This window comes from Sorghum bicolor, chromosome 5 (assembly GCF_000003195.3).
Source record: "Sorghum bicolor cultivar BTx623 chromosome 5, Sorghum_bicolor_NCBIv3, whole genome shotgun sequence".
NCBI lineage: Eukaryota > Viridiplantae > Streptophyta > Magnoliopsida > Poales > Poaceae > Sorghum > Sorghum bicolor.
This window is the reverse complement of record NC_012874.2, coordinates 8,587,028-8,606,161: the sequence shown is the minus strand read 5'-3', so window position 1 is coordinate 8,606,161 and position 19,134 is coordinate 8,587,028. Positions and strand designations below refer to the sequence as shown.

The following is a 19,134-nucleotide window of genomic DNA, read 5'->3' as shown; positions in this document are numbered from 1 at the left end:
CAAATACAAAACAAAAGTGTTACAGTGACCAAAATTTTTTTGCCTATAGAACTAAGGCCTTGTTTAGTTCCAAAAAATTTTGCAAAACAGGTACTGTAGCACTTTTGTTTGTTTGTGATAAATATTGTCCAATAATGGACTAACTAGGCTCAAAAGATTCATCTCATCAATTCCGACCAAACTATGCAATTAGTTTCTATTTTCGTTTATATTTAATACTCCATGCATGCGTCTAAAGATTTGATGTGACGAAGAATCTGAAAAATTTTGCAAAATTTTTTGGGAACTAAACAAGGCCTAAGGCCCTGTTTGGTTTCTTGTGATTTTGTTAACTCCCGTCACATCGAATATTTGGACACATACATAGAGTACTAAATATATACTATTTACAAAACTAAAAACACAGTTAGAGAATATTTTGCGAGACGAATTTTTTTAGGCTAATTAGTCCATGATTGGACAGTAATTATTAAATAAAACGAAAATACTAGTACCTGTTAAATTTTAACATCCCCAACCAAACACCCCTTAAACAAAGCTAGAGTATCATGCACGCAGCTAGTACAGTAGGTCCACATGCGCAGCGCATATCCGTGCGCGTGTGGATGCCACTGGTTCCCTGGTGGCAAGGGCAAGACGAGGCCATGTTTAGTTGGAGAAAAAAAATTTGATTTAGCTACTATAGCATTTTTATTTGTATTTGACAATTATTGTTCAGTCGTAAACTTACTAGACTCAAAAGATTTATCTCACAAATTACAAACAAACTGTACAATTAATTATTTTTTATCTATATTTAATACTTCATGCATGCATCCAAAGATTCGATGTGACAGAAAATCTTAAAAAAAAAATTAAAACCAAACGAGGACTGACTTGCCAGTAGCCGATGTAGCTATGGAGCACTAAGGGAGTGTTTGGCACGGCTTCTCATGACTCATGAGGGGCTTCTCTAGAGGAGCCAGAGCAATTTTGTAAAAGCTATAATTTGTGGTTTCACCTAAACAGCTTCGGCTTTTTCACTTTGTACCTAAAAACGATTTTTCTAGAAAAATGTTTGACATGAAAAAGCCAGAGGTAGAACGAGAGACGAGCCCTGCTAAACAAGCTTGTCTCGGTGAATGCCAGCAGCAGCTTATGCATCCAGCTGCCCGTGCGTGTCGGTCCGGCGACGACGAGCAAAGCGTACGCAACGCCGGTGGTGTGGTTGCGCACGCACGTCAGGCACCCTATGACGCCGCTGCGCCTCCAAGGCACTGGTGCGGGCGTCGGCGTCGCGACGACAGGCTGATGGCGACCGCGACGCTGCCTGATTCTGAAAAGGCGGCACACACAAGTGGAGCCGCCCGCCCACGCGAAACAGACGCGTGAAAATGCAAATGCAGTGCATGCAATGCAGAGATGCGGTTGTTTTGGCTTGGTGTGCGTCAGTCTGTGTGTGCGATGCAGATTGGCAGGACCCAACCCATCCACAGCAGAAAAAGGCTACTTGAAATTGAAACCTGGCCCAGATGTTCGATGCATCGCACTTGCATGAGTTCGTGCACGCAGCAGTACCTCAATTATATATTGCCAACAAGGCTCCATCCTTCTCCCACGTGCAAGTGTGTAACTAGGTATCACTGATCAGTGATCACTGTGCCATCCATACAGTGGGAAAAAAAAAAAGAGAGAGCCAGGAACAGCAGCATATACAAACTTTGTCCACGAGCCCAAAACACACACACAGGTTAAACCGTTACCAGTCTCCAGAGAGTTGACTTACAAATTGCCACCATCACACGCGCCAAAGATTAAAAAGCATCAACTTGGCAAATGTCAAAGCATGGCCACTAGGGTGATGCGTACCTACCTGCACGAAGAGTTCGACGTCCACAAGCAAGAGATTCCGCACGGGCTCCTGTTCCCCGTCTGACGAGCGATGTGCGAGCAAGGGTTGGCGAGTATTGTCGCTCCCAGAAAAAGGTACAGAGCAGACTTTGTGCAGAGAACCAACAGTCATCATCATGACGATCTAAGGCCTTGTTTAGTTCGCAAAATTTTTCGTTTTTTGGGACTGTAGCATTTCGTTTTTATTTAACAAACATTGTCTAATCACGGAGCAACTAGGCTCAAAAAATTCATCTCACTAATTACAGGTAAACTGTGCAATTAGTTTTTATTTTCGTCTATATTTAATGCTCCATGCATGTGACCAAAGATTCGATGTGACGGGGAATCTTGAAAATTTTGCGAACTAAACAAGGCCTAATCTAATGACCACGGTACAATGCGGACGAGATTAAGCCACTTCCAAGCTGTAGCGTGCAAACAAGCTCCAACTTTGCGGCGTTACAGGCGGCTCCGCCGTATTGCTGATGTGATGCGGGATCAGTAGTGTGCAGTGTCTTGCAGTCCATACTTATCCAGTTATCCTGTTTAAACTTGTGGCTTTGCTAATTAACTATGTTAGTGCCTAACCTGTCTTCGACTTGCAGCAGAAGCCCACACTAGACGTGATGTCTTTTCGCTATTGATCCTCTGTGTTGAAGATCTCTTCGGATTCCATGGGAGACGACCAGTAGTGCAGTAGGGATTCCACGGTGAGACGTCGTGTGGCGCTCAGCATCGAGATGAAGAAGCGGCAGCCATCGATCTTGTATTCTTCCAGAGGATTTCTGTGTCCAAAACTCCGAACGTTCACCTAGCAAAAAAAAAAGTTACGATCCAGTCAACACCACAGTTTTCAGGATATGATATCAGCAGATGATTGATTAAATCACAGACAAGGTTCTTTGATTTACAGTATTTTCCTTTTTATTAGATTTAGTTTGAAGAGGATGTTCTCGAAAAAGAAGAGCAGATGTAAATATTTTGAAAGCAAAACATCTCAAGGAACGACTTACAGCAGAACTAAGCTTGTTCATGTTTACCAAGTGATCTTTCCATAACGTATCAAGAGTCTTCAAAAGTACTTCCCGCTGCAATTAAACACAGGTAAATATGTATATAAATAAAACAAATATGGTACATATGGGAAAGTGTTGTTATTGCCCAAATTTACAGAGTTGAAGTTCAAAAATCAAATACATTCATGTAGGGGAAAACAGAATTTCCTTCAAGAGTCCACAAAAACATGGATATCGTTTGGTTGGGGTTTAACTTATTTGTGAACAAATTCAAAAGAGAATCAAACCTCGATTCCACTTATATATCCATCGTCGTAACGGGACTCTTGCACAGCATTCAAGTAGGTAGCTATTAGAAAATCCCCAAAATATTTCCGGAGCAGATTGACAGTGTTTGTATATCTCCCTTTCCTGGATTGTTTATCAAAAAGAAGCAACATAAACTTTTCAGATCAATAACTTTTGTTGTGAATGCTATATTGTGCCATATATGAAATATACATGTGTATCGTATCACAACATACTTTGACGTATCATCAACACAAATGGCAAACCACCGCATTATAGAAGATGTTTTCTTTCGAATTCCTCTAAGTGAATCAGGCGGCACCGGCATGTTTGGAAGAGCAAAACTATCAGCTTTCACTGGGTCCCAACCTTGCATTTCCTCAAGTGCTGATTGTAGGTTTTCCTCTTGGATGTCCTCGAATGATTCTGCAGAACATCTCAGAAATCAGAATACCCATTATAGAATAACATGGACTAAAAATAATTTGTGTATATTACCACTCAGTAGTTTTCCGCCTAGTCTGACAAATTCATCCAAAAGCTTTACCAGATTCCATGCCTTGGGTGGCTGAAAGAAATATATCATTTTGGCAACTGACATGGCACTGAAAATAAATGCTTTCAGAAATAAACTTAAGGGTCAGGACACAGCAAGTACCTTTTGGGGATCAATATTTAACAAAACAATTTCATCAGCTACTGCTTGCATGTACCTAATAGAATTTCAATTAAAGGCATCTCAATGAAAAATAAAATAAAATAGCAGCATTTTGAACAATAAAGTGACTACATATAATGATTTAAGTAAAAGCCAAACATTGATTTGGAAAGGTGTGTTGACAAAGTGAGGAAAAACAATTACTTTAAAGTAAGATGGATTATTAATTCTTTCTTGATCCAAAAGAATATGCTTTATAGCTCTACCATTTCATACGAACATTGAAATGCTTCATGCAAGAGGCAATATAGTAAACTTACTGGAAAATTTGTTCACTGCAGCTTTCAGAGTCACCAGATAATATCACCTGCCTAAGGTTGTACACATGCTTTCTTTGGACCTATCAAAGGTATGAACAAAAGAACCCACATGAATTTTTGTGATGCTACTAGAAACTGAAAAGCATTTGCAATCATTTCTACTGTGAATACCTTTTTACTATTGCCAATCCTCATGAATACAAGTTTTTCAAAACGAGACCAAATTTGGAAGTTAGTACTAATAATTAAACTAAAGAGGGTTAGTGAAGACCCTTAGGGGCACCAATTTGCACCCCAACAACGAGATCTGTTAATCATGATTTGAAGAGAAAAGATAACAATAGTAAAAAAGGGTATTCACAATAGAAATGATAGTAAAAGAAGAGTGGCTGCCAAAGAAAAAGGAGATTGCTACATGAGGTTATTGTTCATGAAAGTGAATAGCAAAAGTCATACTACAGAATACAAGTACTGCAATTTGGGGTAGTTGCATACCTCCAGGACTTCATCAAACTCAACAAGACTTTTCCTTATTCCAAAATAATATTTCTCTGCGTTGATTTGAAGGCCTAGAAGCTGCATTTTGAAGACTCAATGAACGTAAGCAAGATTATCACTATGGTGCCACTAACCATACGATGCTTGAATATGGCGTTGTAATAAAATACAAATCTGACCTGCTTCACAACAACATTGCTCTCAATAGCTATGTCTTCATCATTTGTTATCCTTGATATTAGCCTCACAGCCCATTCAGTGTCCAGATTAAATTTCTGGAATATTTCATCTTGTAAGCTGAGTATAAAAAGTAAGACACTGTCAAATTCATTAAGCATATATTATATTATCAGATCATACCAGAAGTTACAGCAGTTTAGCAGGCTAAAGTATTTCTGTTGGGAACAAACATACCTCACCATAAACCTTGTTGACCCAGGATCACCCTGTCTGCCTGCTCTGCCACACAGCTGGGAAAAACAAAGCTTGCTGGTTTAATCATACAGTGGTACCAAACAAAGAGCAACAAAATCAAGAAAGCCTTTTGTCACAAGCAGGATGAGATAGGCTAGAAATGAAACCCAACAAGATCACAAAAAGATGATATAATACATATATGAAATTGGGCAAGGAAACATTACTTTAGCTAGAATTAATATGTTCCAACTTCTAAATATGATTTTTAATAAATTAGTACATCATTATTCGAAAGACTCAGATTAGTCTGAGGGAACAGAAAATAACATAAAAATTCATTAATATAAAAATACATTTACTAAAAAGAATAATGCATAACATATGAAGACAGAATTTCTACAGGTTCTTTTTGTGACACTGTGCCAGTTAATACTGCATCAGTACAATGATGCGTGCAGTGTAAGATAATGAAAGCTGCTGCTGATGGATAAGACATCTATTTTAATCCAGAATCATAGGGTTATATATTATATGATATAAAGGGCTAAGCAGCATGCAATGGCTCAGGTGCTTCCTGCCACATCAGCAGCATCTTACTTGGTTATCAATTCGGCGCGACTCATGCAAAGAAGTTCCTACTACATGGAGCCCACCTAATCTCTTCACGGCAGCACCTTCAGCTGAACAATGAATTTCGCAATCCCTTAAGACACTGAGATAAGCAAGTCCTATTGCATCACAAAGAGGGTACATCTCAGACTCTTCAGTCATGTGCTCTTGCAGTTTCTCCATCCCAATCATTTGACCCATTTCTATAGATTCAGCAATAGTGGATTTTGCCTTACTAAAAGACCATTCATTTATCTCACTTTTGTGAATATATTTTGCTGGAAGCATATATGAAAAGGGTGAAAGAGTTAGCCAAACAACAAAAAGATAAGTCATTATATGTTAATATACAACCATTAACACTCGAGTACTTACACATGATTGCAGCTTTGGCAAGCAGACCTACTGATGATGGACCAAGTTCTATATTTGAGAGACCCTATCCATGATAAAAGGAAATAGTGAGAAACACCCTGCAAAGTTCTTGGGTCAGATAAAAGGATCTGAATAAACCACCTTGTGGGATGTGGATTCCCCTTCCATGTCAATATCAGGAGGTTCATGGCTCAAAAATGGAAGTATGTTATCTTCTACTATTTCTTTTGCAAGCATCTGGCAACAGAAAGATGGACCATATTTCTGTTAGGTGTGAACAACTAAAATACTAACAATGCTGCTATCAGTTTTGACTTTTCGTACATTTTCCAAAAGGAGTCCTGGTGAGCATTGCTAAATATATGCATGAACTTACTTTTGGATTACCACCTAAAATAATGTCAGTTCCTCTACCAGCCATATTAGTTGAAATTGTAATAGCATGTTTTCTTCCAGCTTGGGCAATTATTTCGGCTTCTCTTGCAGCATACTGTCAGGAATAAGGCAATTAGCTTTATCAATGGAAAAGAACAAGACAAGAAGTTAACTAAAGCAAACATTTTACAAACCTTTGGTCTTGCATTAAGGACATTGTGTGGAATATTGCGAAGTTTAAGTAGCTCTGACAAGTATTCAGAACTCTCAACACTACAAAAGATATAGACACCATTTGTTTAGACAGCTGTATGAAAACTGATAAGCATCCCAAGACAGTAAAGGGTATACCCAATGCTGAAAGCTCCCACACAAGGGGAGGTTTGGGGAAGGGAATTTCTAGGCAGCCCTACCTTTAATTATTATGCAAGGAGGAATCCAGCCCACCAAAGGTGAGCTTTATATAGAATTCAGAACTGCACATGCAAAATATGGAACTACAGTGGGCATCCTCACTTCACTAGTTGGGTCATGATAACAATAAGCTACCCTCCATCTTTATGAACAGGTTTTCATCCTATGAAAAGATCTCTAAACCAAAGTCTATCTCCTACCATCTTACGACCAAAATAAACATATCAAAATCTTATCTTCAGTAGTTTATCTACTTTTTTTTTTTAAAAAAAAGAAACAAACAGGTATCTTGGAGCTGTTGCTACTGTGCAGTTGTAAATAACACGGTCATGATTACTGCACTGCCCCTTTAAATTTCGAGGTTTTCTCCAAAATAAATAAGGGTGCATTCCCACAAATCATACCCAAATTTACTTTGTTATTTTCTAATAAGCAGGTGGCAAGGGAGTGAAGAGACAAAGGCAGTAGTAAATAAAATGATTTCTGCTTTCTCAGTTCACATCATTTTCGCTTATGCTTATGCAAAGGAGGAACTAGCTAATTTACTTTGTCAGCATGCATCGAAAGGTACTGTTGCTAAAAACGAAATTCCCAGCAGCACAAAATCACAAACGACAACAAATTGAGGTAAAAGTGTTGATGAAACCTAACTAGTAAGTTTTTTCTTGCCCACAGTGATAACAGGCAATTTTTTTGAATTTGCTAAAAAAACATATTCAAACAGAACAAACCTTTTGTAGTTTCAGTTTCATTAGTTCCTTAAGTATTATAAATCACAATAGACGAAACAAATATCTCATACTAATAATCTCATAGTGATACAACCAAATTTTCCAGTAGGCATGGAGGCATGTTATATGGTGGTGATGAGATAAAATCTGCATTAACTATTAAAACAAAAAATAGAATTCACCTTGTAGTTCCAACTAAAACAGGGCGGCCTAATTGGAACATAGACTCTACTTCAGCCCGTACATATTGCCATTTGCCTCTTGCAGTCTACGAAAGCAACAAAATCAATCAATTTTTTTCTAGTACCAAAGGGGGGAACCACTTCCACAAGACTCACCGCAAAAGCTTGGATAGGCAAGTCCACCCGTATATTTGGCAGATTAGTAGGTACTTCAATAACAGGCATCTTGAACATCTTTAAAAACTCCTTTTCCTGTAAAACCAGCATGATCCTGTCAGCTTGGAATAATAAGCTGTACAGATTAATAAATTATTCAGAAAGCAACCTAATAAACACCATACCTCTGTCTTAGCAGTTCCTGTCATCCCAGAAAGCTTAGGATAAAGCTTAAACAGTGACTGATATGTGATTTGAGCCACAATTACTGAGTCTGCCTGATTAAATTGCAATTAGCATTGCACAAAAGAAACTATCATAAACTTTCAGAAAATTATAAAAACAGTAGCTCCATCAATGTCAAGTGGCAAAGTGTAAGTCAATAATGACCTGGATTTTTAGGCCTTCTTTTGCTTCTACTGCTTGGTGGATACCATCAGACCATCTTCTTTTGGGTTCAACTCGGCCAGTTAGCTGGAAAAGAATTAATATTATCATCCAACGACAGGATTTCCAAAGCATGCAATTGTTGAACTAACAGGCAACGTGAATTATATATCAAGAGAATATAATAGATATATATATGATAGACGTCAATCAAAGTTCATTAATGTGATGAAAAGAAATGTTCTGATGTTATGTTAAAAAAAAACAACAACATGTGCTGAAGGATCACTGGATCAGTATGGATGAATGTTATCTTAGTTAGGACGTTAGGTACACAGAAATTTTCTTCCACGCATAAAAAATTTCCAAGACATAATTGATAAAAGCATGATAAAAAATGAGTTAATCAGCAAGTGGAACTTTCAGTACGTCATGAATGGCTTGTTCATGCAAAAACTGATCACAACCAACTAGTGTGCATGGACATTTTTATTGGCACATGACATCATCATCGATCAGTATTGCCAATTACATGGGACCGCTAAAAGCTGATTGGATAGGATGATATGATCAACCTTTATTGGTTCCAATTTTTATCTCTTGAAAAAACCATGTGGACAAAATGTATCATCATTGAGAAGAAATCTGGTATCCCAGTGAACATTTATAACTTGGTTTTAAAAAAAAACATTAATGAGCTTCCATGAGCATTTAAAGTGTAATTCAGTAAAGTGCCAATATCCCTTCCAAAAACTCAAATAGGCAGATATACAAGTGCATGTGTGTGTACATATGCAAAGCCTCCCCTACACAAGCTGCTAAGTACAACTAGGAACATATGCAGAACAGCACTAAGAATCTAATGGCATTCTTTTCAGAAATACTGAAACTCAGGAAGTACCTCATTAATTATAATAGCTTTCCCATCCCTGACAATATACTGGACATCCCTTCGGTAGAACACTTTTGCCTTCAAAGCATTCATCACAAACCTGCAGCATTTGAGAAGTTATGGTTATTCACTAGGCACTGAATGTCCCAACTTGCATTTAAGTTAGCTGCCCCCATCGTGTGATGCCATTATTAATCATTTTGTTTCAGCAGCTAACTGCAACCATGGCAAAGATGGTGCACAATTGTTATGACCGGCATGGGCTATACACGCCGCAAGCCCACAAGTGGCTAGGAGCGGTCTTTGGCTAGAGGGGGCTAAAGGCCCATATTTATTATATTATTAGTATATTTATTAGAATATTTCCTATTTCTAGTTGAGAGAGGTATTAATACTTGTAAACATTATTGGGATCAACTAAGCAGAAACATATTTGTTTCTCAGCTTCCCTCAGGGAGTCGGGAGTTCCACCGAGCCCTAACCCTAGCCGCGCGAGACAACAGCAACGGCGCCGCCGCGCCCTCCAGCCTCGCCCCGCGATCAGCCACGCCTACAATCTCCGATCCCTCCCCCGTAGGACTAGGAATCCTAACAACAATGATCTGACTTAAGGCTGACACAGAAGAACTGGCATGTCTGATTCATTTCGTTGCTTGCACACATACGTATATTCAAAATTGCATTTCAATAGCAAAATTGGCTAATTGATCAAAAGTTGCACATAGGGAAATGATTGTAATCAGACAAAAAGGTACATATTACATAAAAAACAAACAGAGAACAGCACCTTGCCCATGGATCATTCTCATCCCATAGATCATCTGTCCCAAGAATAATCTCAGCATGTGCTACACCGTCCTCTGTCAGATCTATATTATTGCCCTTTAGTTCGACGGTGTAATGCTGCAGGAATAATCAACATAGATAAACATTTGAAGGAACTAACATTGGAACTGTGAGCTATTGTAGCATGTAGTTTCTAGCAATTACAAAATACTCACAACACCCTCCACAAGAAGTTCTGCGACTTTAGCAGCAATTGGATACCGAGCTGCATCTCTATTATCCTAGTAAAATGGCACAAAAACGGTGGAGTATGACATATTTCACAGGTCAAGAAACTCAAACGACATGGAAGGAATCAGGTTCAAGAAGGACTGAGTGATTAAACCTCTCCACTTATTAACAATGGATTCCTTCCCTCATCTATAAGTACTGAGTCCACTTCATCCACAATAGCAAAATGGAATGGCTTTGGCCTATTAATTCATGCAGTAATAGTTAGAAAAAGAGCAAATATAGAGCATCACATTTTTGCGAGAGTGAAGTCTTAAATGTACCATCTCATAACAAGTTGTTCTTTGTTTCGAGATAGGTTGTCACGAAGATAGTCAAATCCAAGTTCCTGCATGGGGTGTGCGGCTTTTGAGAACTATGACAACGAGAATTCCAGATCTCAACATACTAACAGGTAACAAAGATGAGCAAGTAAAGTCCTCATTGACCGGACATGTTTGTGTCTATCCCAAGTTAGCATTTCAACATAACAAGGTCATACCAAATTATCACCAGAAAAGGTTGTCCCTCTAACCTGGATAACCACAAGATAAGATTAAAAAGAGCTTTTTTTACTGAGCTGAGCATCTTACCGAGTTGTTAGTGTATGTAATGTCGCATCTGTAGCTGGCTCTTCTCTCATCTGACTTCATACCCGCCTATGAATATGCCATATATACAAAATAAGAGCAAAAGATGGTTATATGTTTGCCTGTTCTGCTAATTCTATAAACTACTGTAGCAACATCAGGTGTTTCCACACTGGCAGAAGGTGATCTGGAGTGTGAAACACTGTTATTAAAGCCTTGTTTATCATAATGTATATACCTGAACCAGACCAACAGTAAGACCGAGAAAGCGATGAACACGGCCCATCCATTCAGCATCACGCTGCGCCAAATAATCATTTACAGTCACCACTGAAAAAAGGATCACAGAGCTTAATTGTGAAAATAGGGAAGACAGACATTGAGAGCTAACTAGAGCAGAGCCTAACACTAGATGTGCAGTGCGGGTCAGATCGTATATTTGCTTATCTTCAGTATTATATTAAGCATGACCATTGACCAACAAGCATGGATTTCATGGTAACTGCAACTGTAATCACTTCAAATTTAATCATGTTGAAACAACAGTCGTACTGCAATGTTTAAACAAGCTTTATCTCCTAAGAGCATCAAAAGCAGTAGAATAAATATGCACAAGATCACTCATATGTATTGCAGAAACAGAGTATCAATATGAATTTCAGCAAAATAGAACCATTCCCTCATCATATACAAACCAAACTACTGATCCCACTATGCCAGCTTGGCCATGCAAAGACAACCAATTACCAAGCACAACCTAAAATTTGCTTGAAAGTTAAGTTCATATTGACTTGACAAATAACTGAGATGCACAATAGTGCACTATCTTCAGCTGTCCAACTGAACCACTACAAAGGACTTATGAGCAGCTAGGAGCATGCATTAAATTGATCAGTATTGAATGGAGTGGAACCATCTAAGTCAGACAGGTTTAAAGGACGACTTCAAAAGATGAGATTTCATACAGTACCATGAACCCCTTCCCCTGTAAGGGCATTGAGATAAGCCGCGAGTGTGGAAACAAGTGTCTTCCCCTCGCCTGTCTTCATCTCTGCAATGCAGCCATCGTTGAGCACAGCACCACCAATTATCTGCATGGATTACACCAACGAAACAAAACTCAGTCACGAGAACCAACTGGTGCCTTACATTCAAAAAAAAAAGGCAGACAAACCTGGACGTCGAAATGCCGCATCCCAAGCGTCCTCCTAGCTGCCTCCCGTACCACAGCAAACGCCTCTGGAGTGGACAGACACACGGAGAGAGCATCAGCACATCAGACAACAACCAACCAACCCAAACTCTCGAAGGAAACGGTGCAGCTCAGCAATGGCGGTAAGAGCAGAAGACGTACCGGCCTGGACGTCGGCGAGCGTCTCCCCGCGCGTTAGGCGGCTGCGGAACTCCGCCGTCTTTGCCTTCAACTGCACGCAAACGCGCACATTGTTTGTCCACGTCAGCCAGACCGAGCAAAGTAGAACCATTAGCAAACAAGCTGAATGGATGAACCACTCGCTGAGAGGGGGAGGGGAGGGGGAGTGTTAGTTCCGCACGCCACCTGTTCGTCCGAGAGCCTCCGAAGCGCCGGCTCGAGCGCGCCGACGGAGTCGACGAGGCGGCGGTAGTCCCGCACCACCCAGGCGTTGAGGCTGCACAGGTCCCTCCATGACCCGGCCGACTTGGACGCGACCGCGGGGGCGGGGGTGGGAGTCGCTGCGGCCGCGCAGGAGAGAGGAGGCGGCTTTTTTGGTCTCGGGGTGGGGCTAGCTCGTGTTGTGGGCTTGGTGCTTCGCCTGCTGAGGAGCCGAGGGGCCGGGGCTGAGGTGGGAGTGGGAACGAGGGAGGCGGAGGCGGTGGACAGAGAGCCGCCGGCGGAGGCGGCGGCCATGGGAGTCGGCCAGTTGGGATGCGAAGAATGGGGGCAAGGGAGGAGAGGATGCAGGAAGAGATTACTTACACGTGGGACATGCTCTATAACTGACAAGTGGTCCCCACATGGGGGAGGCTGTGCGGCAGGATAGGTGGGACATGCTCGGTAATTGACAAGTTGTCCCCACATGGCAGGGAGACTGCATGGAAGAATAGGTTGGGGAATAGGCAAATAGCTTTGCGACCGGAGAGGATTTGAGGTGGATGGGGATCGAGTAAGAAATTTGGAGGGACTCAGGATATGCACCATTTCATGTTGTTGCAATGCATGGTTTTAAAGTAGATTTTCCCAACTGATTAATTCTTAAACCTTTTTTTTCTCTCTTAAAATATACCTCATTTCTTATGTTAGTTGCTTAATTTCTCGCTTTCCTCGCATGGATGTTTATAGTTATTTATGATTCATTCGTCATCTTGATTAATTTTCTACATGGCCGATAAACTTTATCCGTTGTTAATCTTAGCACAAGTAAAATCCACTCTAGGTCCCTAAAATTGTGTCAGATACAGTACTACATAAAAATTTAACCAAAACGTTTGGTTTTTGGCCTCGGAGATGGGCGGGCCGATTGCCCGCCTTTATTATTATTGGTCGGCCCAGCAACCGCCTTGGTTAATCTTCGGTTTATGAAGATTAACCAAGGTGGTTGTCCCAATACAATCGTCTCCGTTAATGGATAAATGATTTACGGAGGTAGTCTTTTACAAGGCACTCGCCTCCAAAATCAGCCATGAGCGCAATGGGAAGAGATGTAGTGCAGCGCTGGCCTCATTGTCCTCGTCTCGATCCTCGCTCTCGGTCGAAAACCACCAGTGCGACCCCTAATTTTGACAAACCACCATCACGCGGTATGAAACTAGTGGCCACACGCCTGGACGCCACACACTCGGCCATAGGGATCAGATTCACACCATACATCTGTGTCACCCATTGCAGTGTCTGCCCGTTCTCCACCATGCCTTGTGCCATGCAAGTTGGATCAGTCATCCCTAGATCACTGACATGGACCTCATTTATGGTTGAATTGAAGGCCACGTGGAGTTATATGCATTGCCAATTCATTTGTATTTCTTTACTAAGAACGACGTATGGGCATGTAATCTCCAGCTGAATGGACCAATATCTCCCTTCGTCTCTCTTAGCGCATCTCTCTTGTCTTTCTCCCACACATCTCTTGTTTCCCTCTCTCCCATATCTCCCTTAGAGCATCTGTCGGCCCCCTCCACCTCTACCTCTAGCTCAGGAAGGCAGCACCTGGGCCCCTCCACCTACGACGGTGCCATCCACCTCGGGTCCCTCCACCATTGATGACGCCCTTCACTAACACCTCTACATCCACCTCCAAAAGAAGACCATGAGCGGAGGCTGATCCCGGCGACAGCACATGAGGGTGTGGCCCTAGCGGCATTCTCCTCTAGTAGGCGACTCTTTTGGCAACACAGAGTGGCGGCCGATCTCTCGGATCCAGCGAGCAATGGTGGCAGCGATTGTTGATGGGCTCCACGCGCCTCGTGGATGGACTTGCCAGGCTCATCAATGGGTTTTTTATTTTTTATTTTCTTAACTTATTAACGAAGGCAGATATTTTGACTGCCGGCAAAAATAGCCATTAAAAGTAGACATGTTAGGGCAACCATCTCCATTATATAATTAACCAAGACGCTAATGGGCTGCCAGTGCCATCGTCTTGCACCACTGGCAACGCTGCCCCTCCCTCGTGAGGCTATAAGGCCCCCACACGCCTAATGTTGCCACGGCCATGCTCATCGCCTTGCACTAACAGGTCGCCCCATGCAAGCTCGCCATCTGCAGCCACATCTCACCTCGTGCGAGCTCAGCTTTCTTAGACGCATACACACATACTACAATTTTGAATTTTTACAAAATGATTTTGATCTCAAACTTTGTGCATCGTACATTTATAGATACACTGTAGATTATACTTTTTTTAAACTCCTAAATATGTTTTAGAGGGTTTTCATGATCAACTTAAAATATGGTTTGCACTGAATACTTTTCTCATACTTATTTGTATATTGGATCTCCCACGGTTATGCAAGGAGGTATATGATGGCGCCCATTGCCTCATCAGTGTTTCATATCCAAGATGTGGCACATGCATTCTTTGAGAAATGTTATTAGGCAGATAAATGGTGCAGCCTAAACCTACGTATTCAGCCTTTAATTTATACTACATAATATATCTTTATGACAATTAAAATGATAATGTCATAGGAGCAGCCTTTTAATCACGCCCATATTCCATTCATCTGATCAGATCATTCGTGTAAAAAAAAAATCCTGGTTGAAACTTAAAAGTTTTGGCTTCATACATCAGAAAGCACCACCAAATAAAAAGGTTAAGTTCTGCAAAACGAGAAGTAAAGACTCTGACAAGCTTATAACAGACCTGGGTGATGCCTTACCCGTAAAGGACATCAGGCCAATCCATTCTGACCGTGACCAGAGACTAAAAGAAAACCCAAAGCAAGCACTCTCTAGTGTCTAGTCTCTGCACCAGGCACCAATTTCTATTTTTAGACGTACACCACAAACAACATGACGGAGCAGCTAAAATCACAACACTGTGTTTGCGCTTAATTCACAAACTGATTTAGTAAATTCGTATTGGCACTCTATTTTTGTAATCTGCACCATTTCTCTTGCTGATGGGCGGATGTCCTGTCCTTCCTCCGTCTCTGGCTCAATACATGTTCACTAATTGCTGAACTGAACCACCAAAGGTCCAAAGCAGAAAAACAAAGCCAGCAGCAGCAACCTGAGGAAATGTAACGAACGTGGCATTTTAAGAGGAATGACAGTGCATTCTGCCGGTCCAATAAACAAAGAAGCAGCGTAAAACGCATACCTTTGCCTTGTATGTGAACTCCTGAAATAGTAGCTAGGATCCAGCCTTCAGCCAGCGAATGCATTCCCTTCGGTGGTTACAATTCTTTGCCAAAAGTCTTCCCCAGTTGCACTAATTAAAAAAAACCCTTCTAATGTGGCTAATCTTCATTAGCTCTTCGTTGCATTCATTTGCTTCATCTTCCTGCCTAAGGATCTCTATAAGCTCATCTGCAGCATCTACCAAATATAATTCATCAAGCGTCGTAAGGTACTCAATGCCACGAGGGAAGCGCTTCAGTTCTGGGCACCCTGCAAACCATAGCTCAACGAGGCTTCCCAGTGCACCTTCTTCTATTTCTACTTGGCTGAGTTGCGGAGCACCCCGTATACATAGTTGTCTCAGTCTAGGAAATGACTGCGCAGAGAAGCATAATGTCTTCCCATCATAAGCCTTAGAAAGGCGAAGTGAGCATAAATTACGCAGCACCATGAGGTTAGGAAATGAGTTCTCATCAAGATTGGAGAATATCAGAGATAGTTGAGTGAGATTGTGAAGGTGCAACCAGGATGAGAGAATCTCAGGCATCCGTTTCTTCTCTAGCTGCCCATCAAGTGCGAGTTTAGAAATAGTTTCTGGCAAACTAAGTTGTTCCAATGGGAATGCTTCATTTTCGTTTGACATAGTAATTGACAAACTGAAAAGATTGCTCATGTTATGGACAGCACTACACAAGATTAACGAGTGCTCTCTTGTGACATTGTCAACTGAAAATGTTCGTAAATCCGTCAAAGCAGTAACATCATGTAGAGTCTCTGAGCTAGCTTTAACATTTTGCAGAGCATGCAGTCCAGTCAGGTTCTTTATTATGCCCCTAGGCACCTTTACTCCACGCTGACGCCAGAAAGTTCCTTCACTGACTCTTACAGTTGCATATAGGTACCTAAGCTTCTTCAGTTTTCCTACATCCTTTGGTAAAGATAGTAGACAAGTGTCGACTGCATCTAGTACTTCTAAGTTTTGCAATCTTCCGATGGTCTCTGGCAGAATCTCAATTTGAGTATTTCGAACACCCAAGAAACGCATATTAAACAAGCTGAAGACCTCATTAGGGAGCATCTTGATTTTAGTACCTTGCAGATCCAATATTGACAGCAATGTTGAGGATGTAAGGATAGACCTCAGCAATTCAACATCGACAGTATGTGTAGAAACATAGACTGCACGGAGATGTGTCTCACCAGATTGATTCAATGGTACAATATTGGTGTTGTTAATTGATAGTCTGCGTGTTCCATGTATCGTGAATGTCCCATGGCCTTCATAAACTTTACAAAAGCATTCTTTTGCTGCTTTGTCAAGGGCAAGGTGGCGGATAACATCATGCATTCGGCAACACTTCACTCGTCCTAACTCATTCTTCATCACAACTTGTAGTAAGCTTCGATTTACCAGATCATTCAAGTATCCCTCTGCCACTTGTTCTAGTGTTCTGTTCTCCTTTTCCTTGATGAATCCAGAAGTAATCCAATGCCTAATTAATCTTCGCCTCCTCAACTCACAATCCTCTGGAAATATTGCACAATGTAAGAAGCAATTCTTTAGTTCATATGGAAGGTCCTCCAAGCTGAGTTTTAGAATGCTATCGACACCTTGGATCAAATTATTAGTTGACTGCAATTCTACCTCCTTGTACACACTATCCCATTCAGGGCATGTCAGTGGTTTGAAAGACAATAGACGGCCTATGCATGCAATGGCAATAGGCAAGCCTTCACACTTTTGTAAGAACTTTGCAGCCAAATCCAGTAACTCTGACGGGCACCTTTTGTCATCACTATTCCGGAAAGCTGCTTTGCAGAATAACTCCCAAGAGTGCTTATCTCCTAGAGGTTTCAGCTCAATTCTGCAATTACTAGTTGCCAATGATGCAACATCAAACTTTCTTGATGTGAGAACAAATCGGCTGGTACAATTAGTTGGAAAGACTTCCATGATATTGTTAATCCATACATCCTTTTCCCAAACATCATCTAGAACCAAGATATACCTTTTACCTTCAAGATGTTTCCGGATGATCTCAACTAAGGTTCTAATTTCCATGTTGGTGGCATCAGTTATGATGCCAAACTCTGTTGCAATCCTCTTTAGCAAGTCTTCAACTTGGTAACTCTGTGACACAGTTACCCAGGCTGCAGCATCAAAATCTAGTTTGACAATCTTGTAGACATGGTCAACCAAAGTAGTTTTACCTACACCACCCATTCCCCACACTGTGGCTATTTTGTAGTTCTTTTCTTTCAGATCACCCACTAGCCACTGTTTCAGCTTCGTTGCATTATGTTCAATACCCACTACCTCATCTTCCCTTGCAAGACACAAATTCTGATTGGTGGATCTGGCATTATGGTCACTGCTCCCAGAGTGTCCCTGCATTCCCGGGATGACATAACGTGCCCTTCTTTTTGCAGCTTCTTCAAGCTCAGCATTGATATCTCGGAGCTTGTGAGCTAGGCGGTGCCAAACCTTCAGATGCTTTATCCTCTTCTTCATCTTGGCTGCAAATCCCCCATGCTTGTCATCCTCAAGCTTGTACATGAACTCATCGATAACATCCTCGATCTGGAATGATAGTTCCCTGATATTCTTGATGAAGATGCCAGTGGTCTCATCAGTATCCTTGAACTTCTCTGCCTGACGAAGGTAGGCCTTCATGCTCTCCAACTCCCTCTCGGCTTTGCGGATCTCGCCAAAAAGACCCTTGAGGGCTGAAGCTTCCTTGCAAAGCAGGGATGCTCCATAGGTTGCTGCTTCTTTCGCCAAGGCTCCACCTAGCTTGCCAATCAGCACTCCCACGACGGCCTCCGCCATGGTGGTTGCCTGTGCTTGCTTCAGTGCTCAGAGTCACTAGTGTACCCGGCCGTGACCTCCAAACCTAAATCTCACAAACCAGTCCAAGTATCAGAGGTTGTGTCTTCAATATCAACAATCTGAACCGTGGAACCAAATAGATATACAAATAGATATTAGAGGTTGTGTCTTCAATATTAGGGGATATACAAATAGATATTATCTCTACTATAATTAAAATCTTCTCCAGGCAAATCTCACCTGCAAGATCAACGACTCACAACATATGTCCTACAGATTAGACGACTCAGATTAAAAGTATGATCACAACCTTACATCCGCCCTCACGCGTCGCCTCGCGTCATCTCCGTATCGCAACACTCGCCAAACTCGCGTCATCTCCGTATCGCAACACTCGCCAAACTCCCATGAAAAACTCCGTAACTCCGTATTCGCAGAAAACCGCATCGGGCTGCTGCCACAACTTGCCCATCCCGGCCGTGGAGGAAGGCCGAACACTCGCCAAGCTCCGTATCGCGTCGGGCTGGTGCCGCAGCTTGCCGACCCCGGCCGTGGAGGAAGGGCGACCGCAACTTGCCGATCCCGACCGTGGAGGAAGGCCCAACACTCACCAAACACCGTATCGCGTCGGGCTGGTGCCGCAGCTTGC

The 19,134-nt window shown here is 41.7% G+C and overlaps 2 protein-coding genes across 2 annotated transcripts; both read right to left on the bottom strand.

Annotated features, from left to right (window-relative positions):
- Positions 1,555-12,778, bottom strand: LOC8074328 (protein translocase subunit SECA2, chloroplastic). Its single transcript, XM_021461578.1, has 30 exons — positions 12,395-12,778; positions 12,191-12,260; positions 12,011-12,075; positions 11,807-11,927; positions 11,075-11,166; positions 10,840-10,905; positions 10,531-10,595; positions 10,362-10,449; positions 10,192-10,257; positions 9,978-10,093; positions 9,200-9,290; positions 8,302-8,385; positions 8,097-8,189; positions 7,912-8,007; positions 7,756-7,841; positions 6,623-6,701; positions 6,430-6,543; positions 6,195-6,290; positions 6,054-6,117; positions 5,667-5,956; positions 5,067-5,122; positions 4,832-4,949; positions 4,650-4,730; positions 4,155-4,234; positions 3,835-3,889; positions 3,675-3,744; positions 3,413-3,602; positions 3,176-3,299; positions 2,886-2,960; positions 1,555-2,683 (listed from the first exon to the last, which is right to left on the bottom strand). Exons 1-30 carry the CDS (start codon positions 12,722-12,724, stop codon positions 2,510-2,512), a joined length of 3,195 nt encoding a protein of 1,064 aa, XP_021317253.1. The 5' UTR covers positions 12,725-12,778; the 3' UTR covers positions 1,555-2,509.
- LOC8074327 (disease resistance protein RPM1) lies at positions 15,057-18,587 on the bottom strand. Its single transcript, XM_002449122.2, has 2 exons — positions 15,636-18,587; positions 15,057-15,545 (listed from the first exon to the last, which is right to left on the bottom strand). Exon 1 carries the CDS (start codon positions 18,483-18,485, stop codon positions 15,747-15,749), a length of 2,739 nt encoding a protein of 912 aa, XP_002449167.1. The 5' UTR covers positions 18,486-18,587; the 3' UTR covers positions 15,057-15,545; positions 15,636-15,746.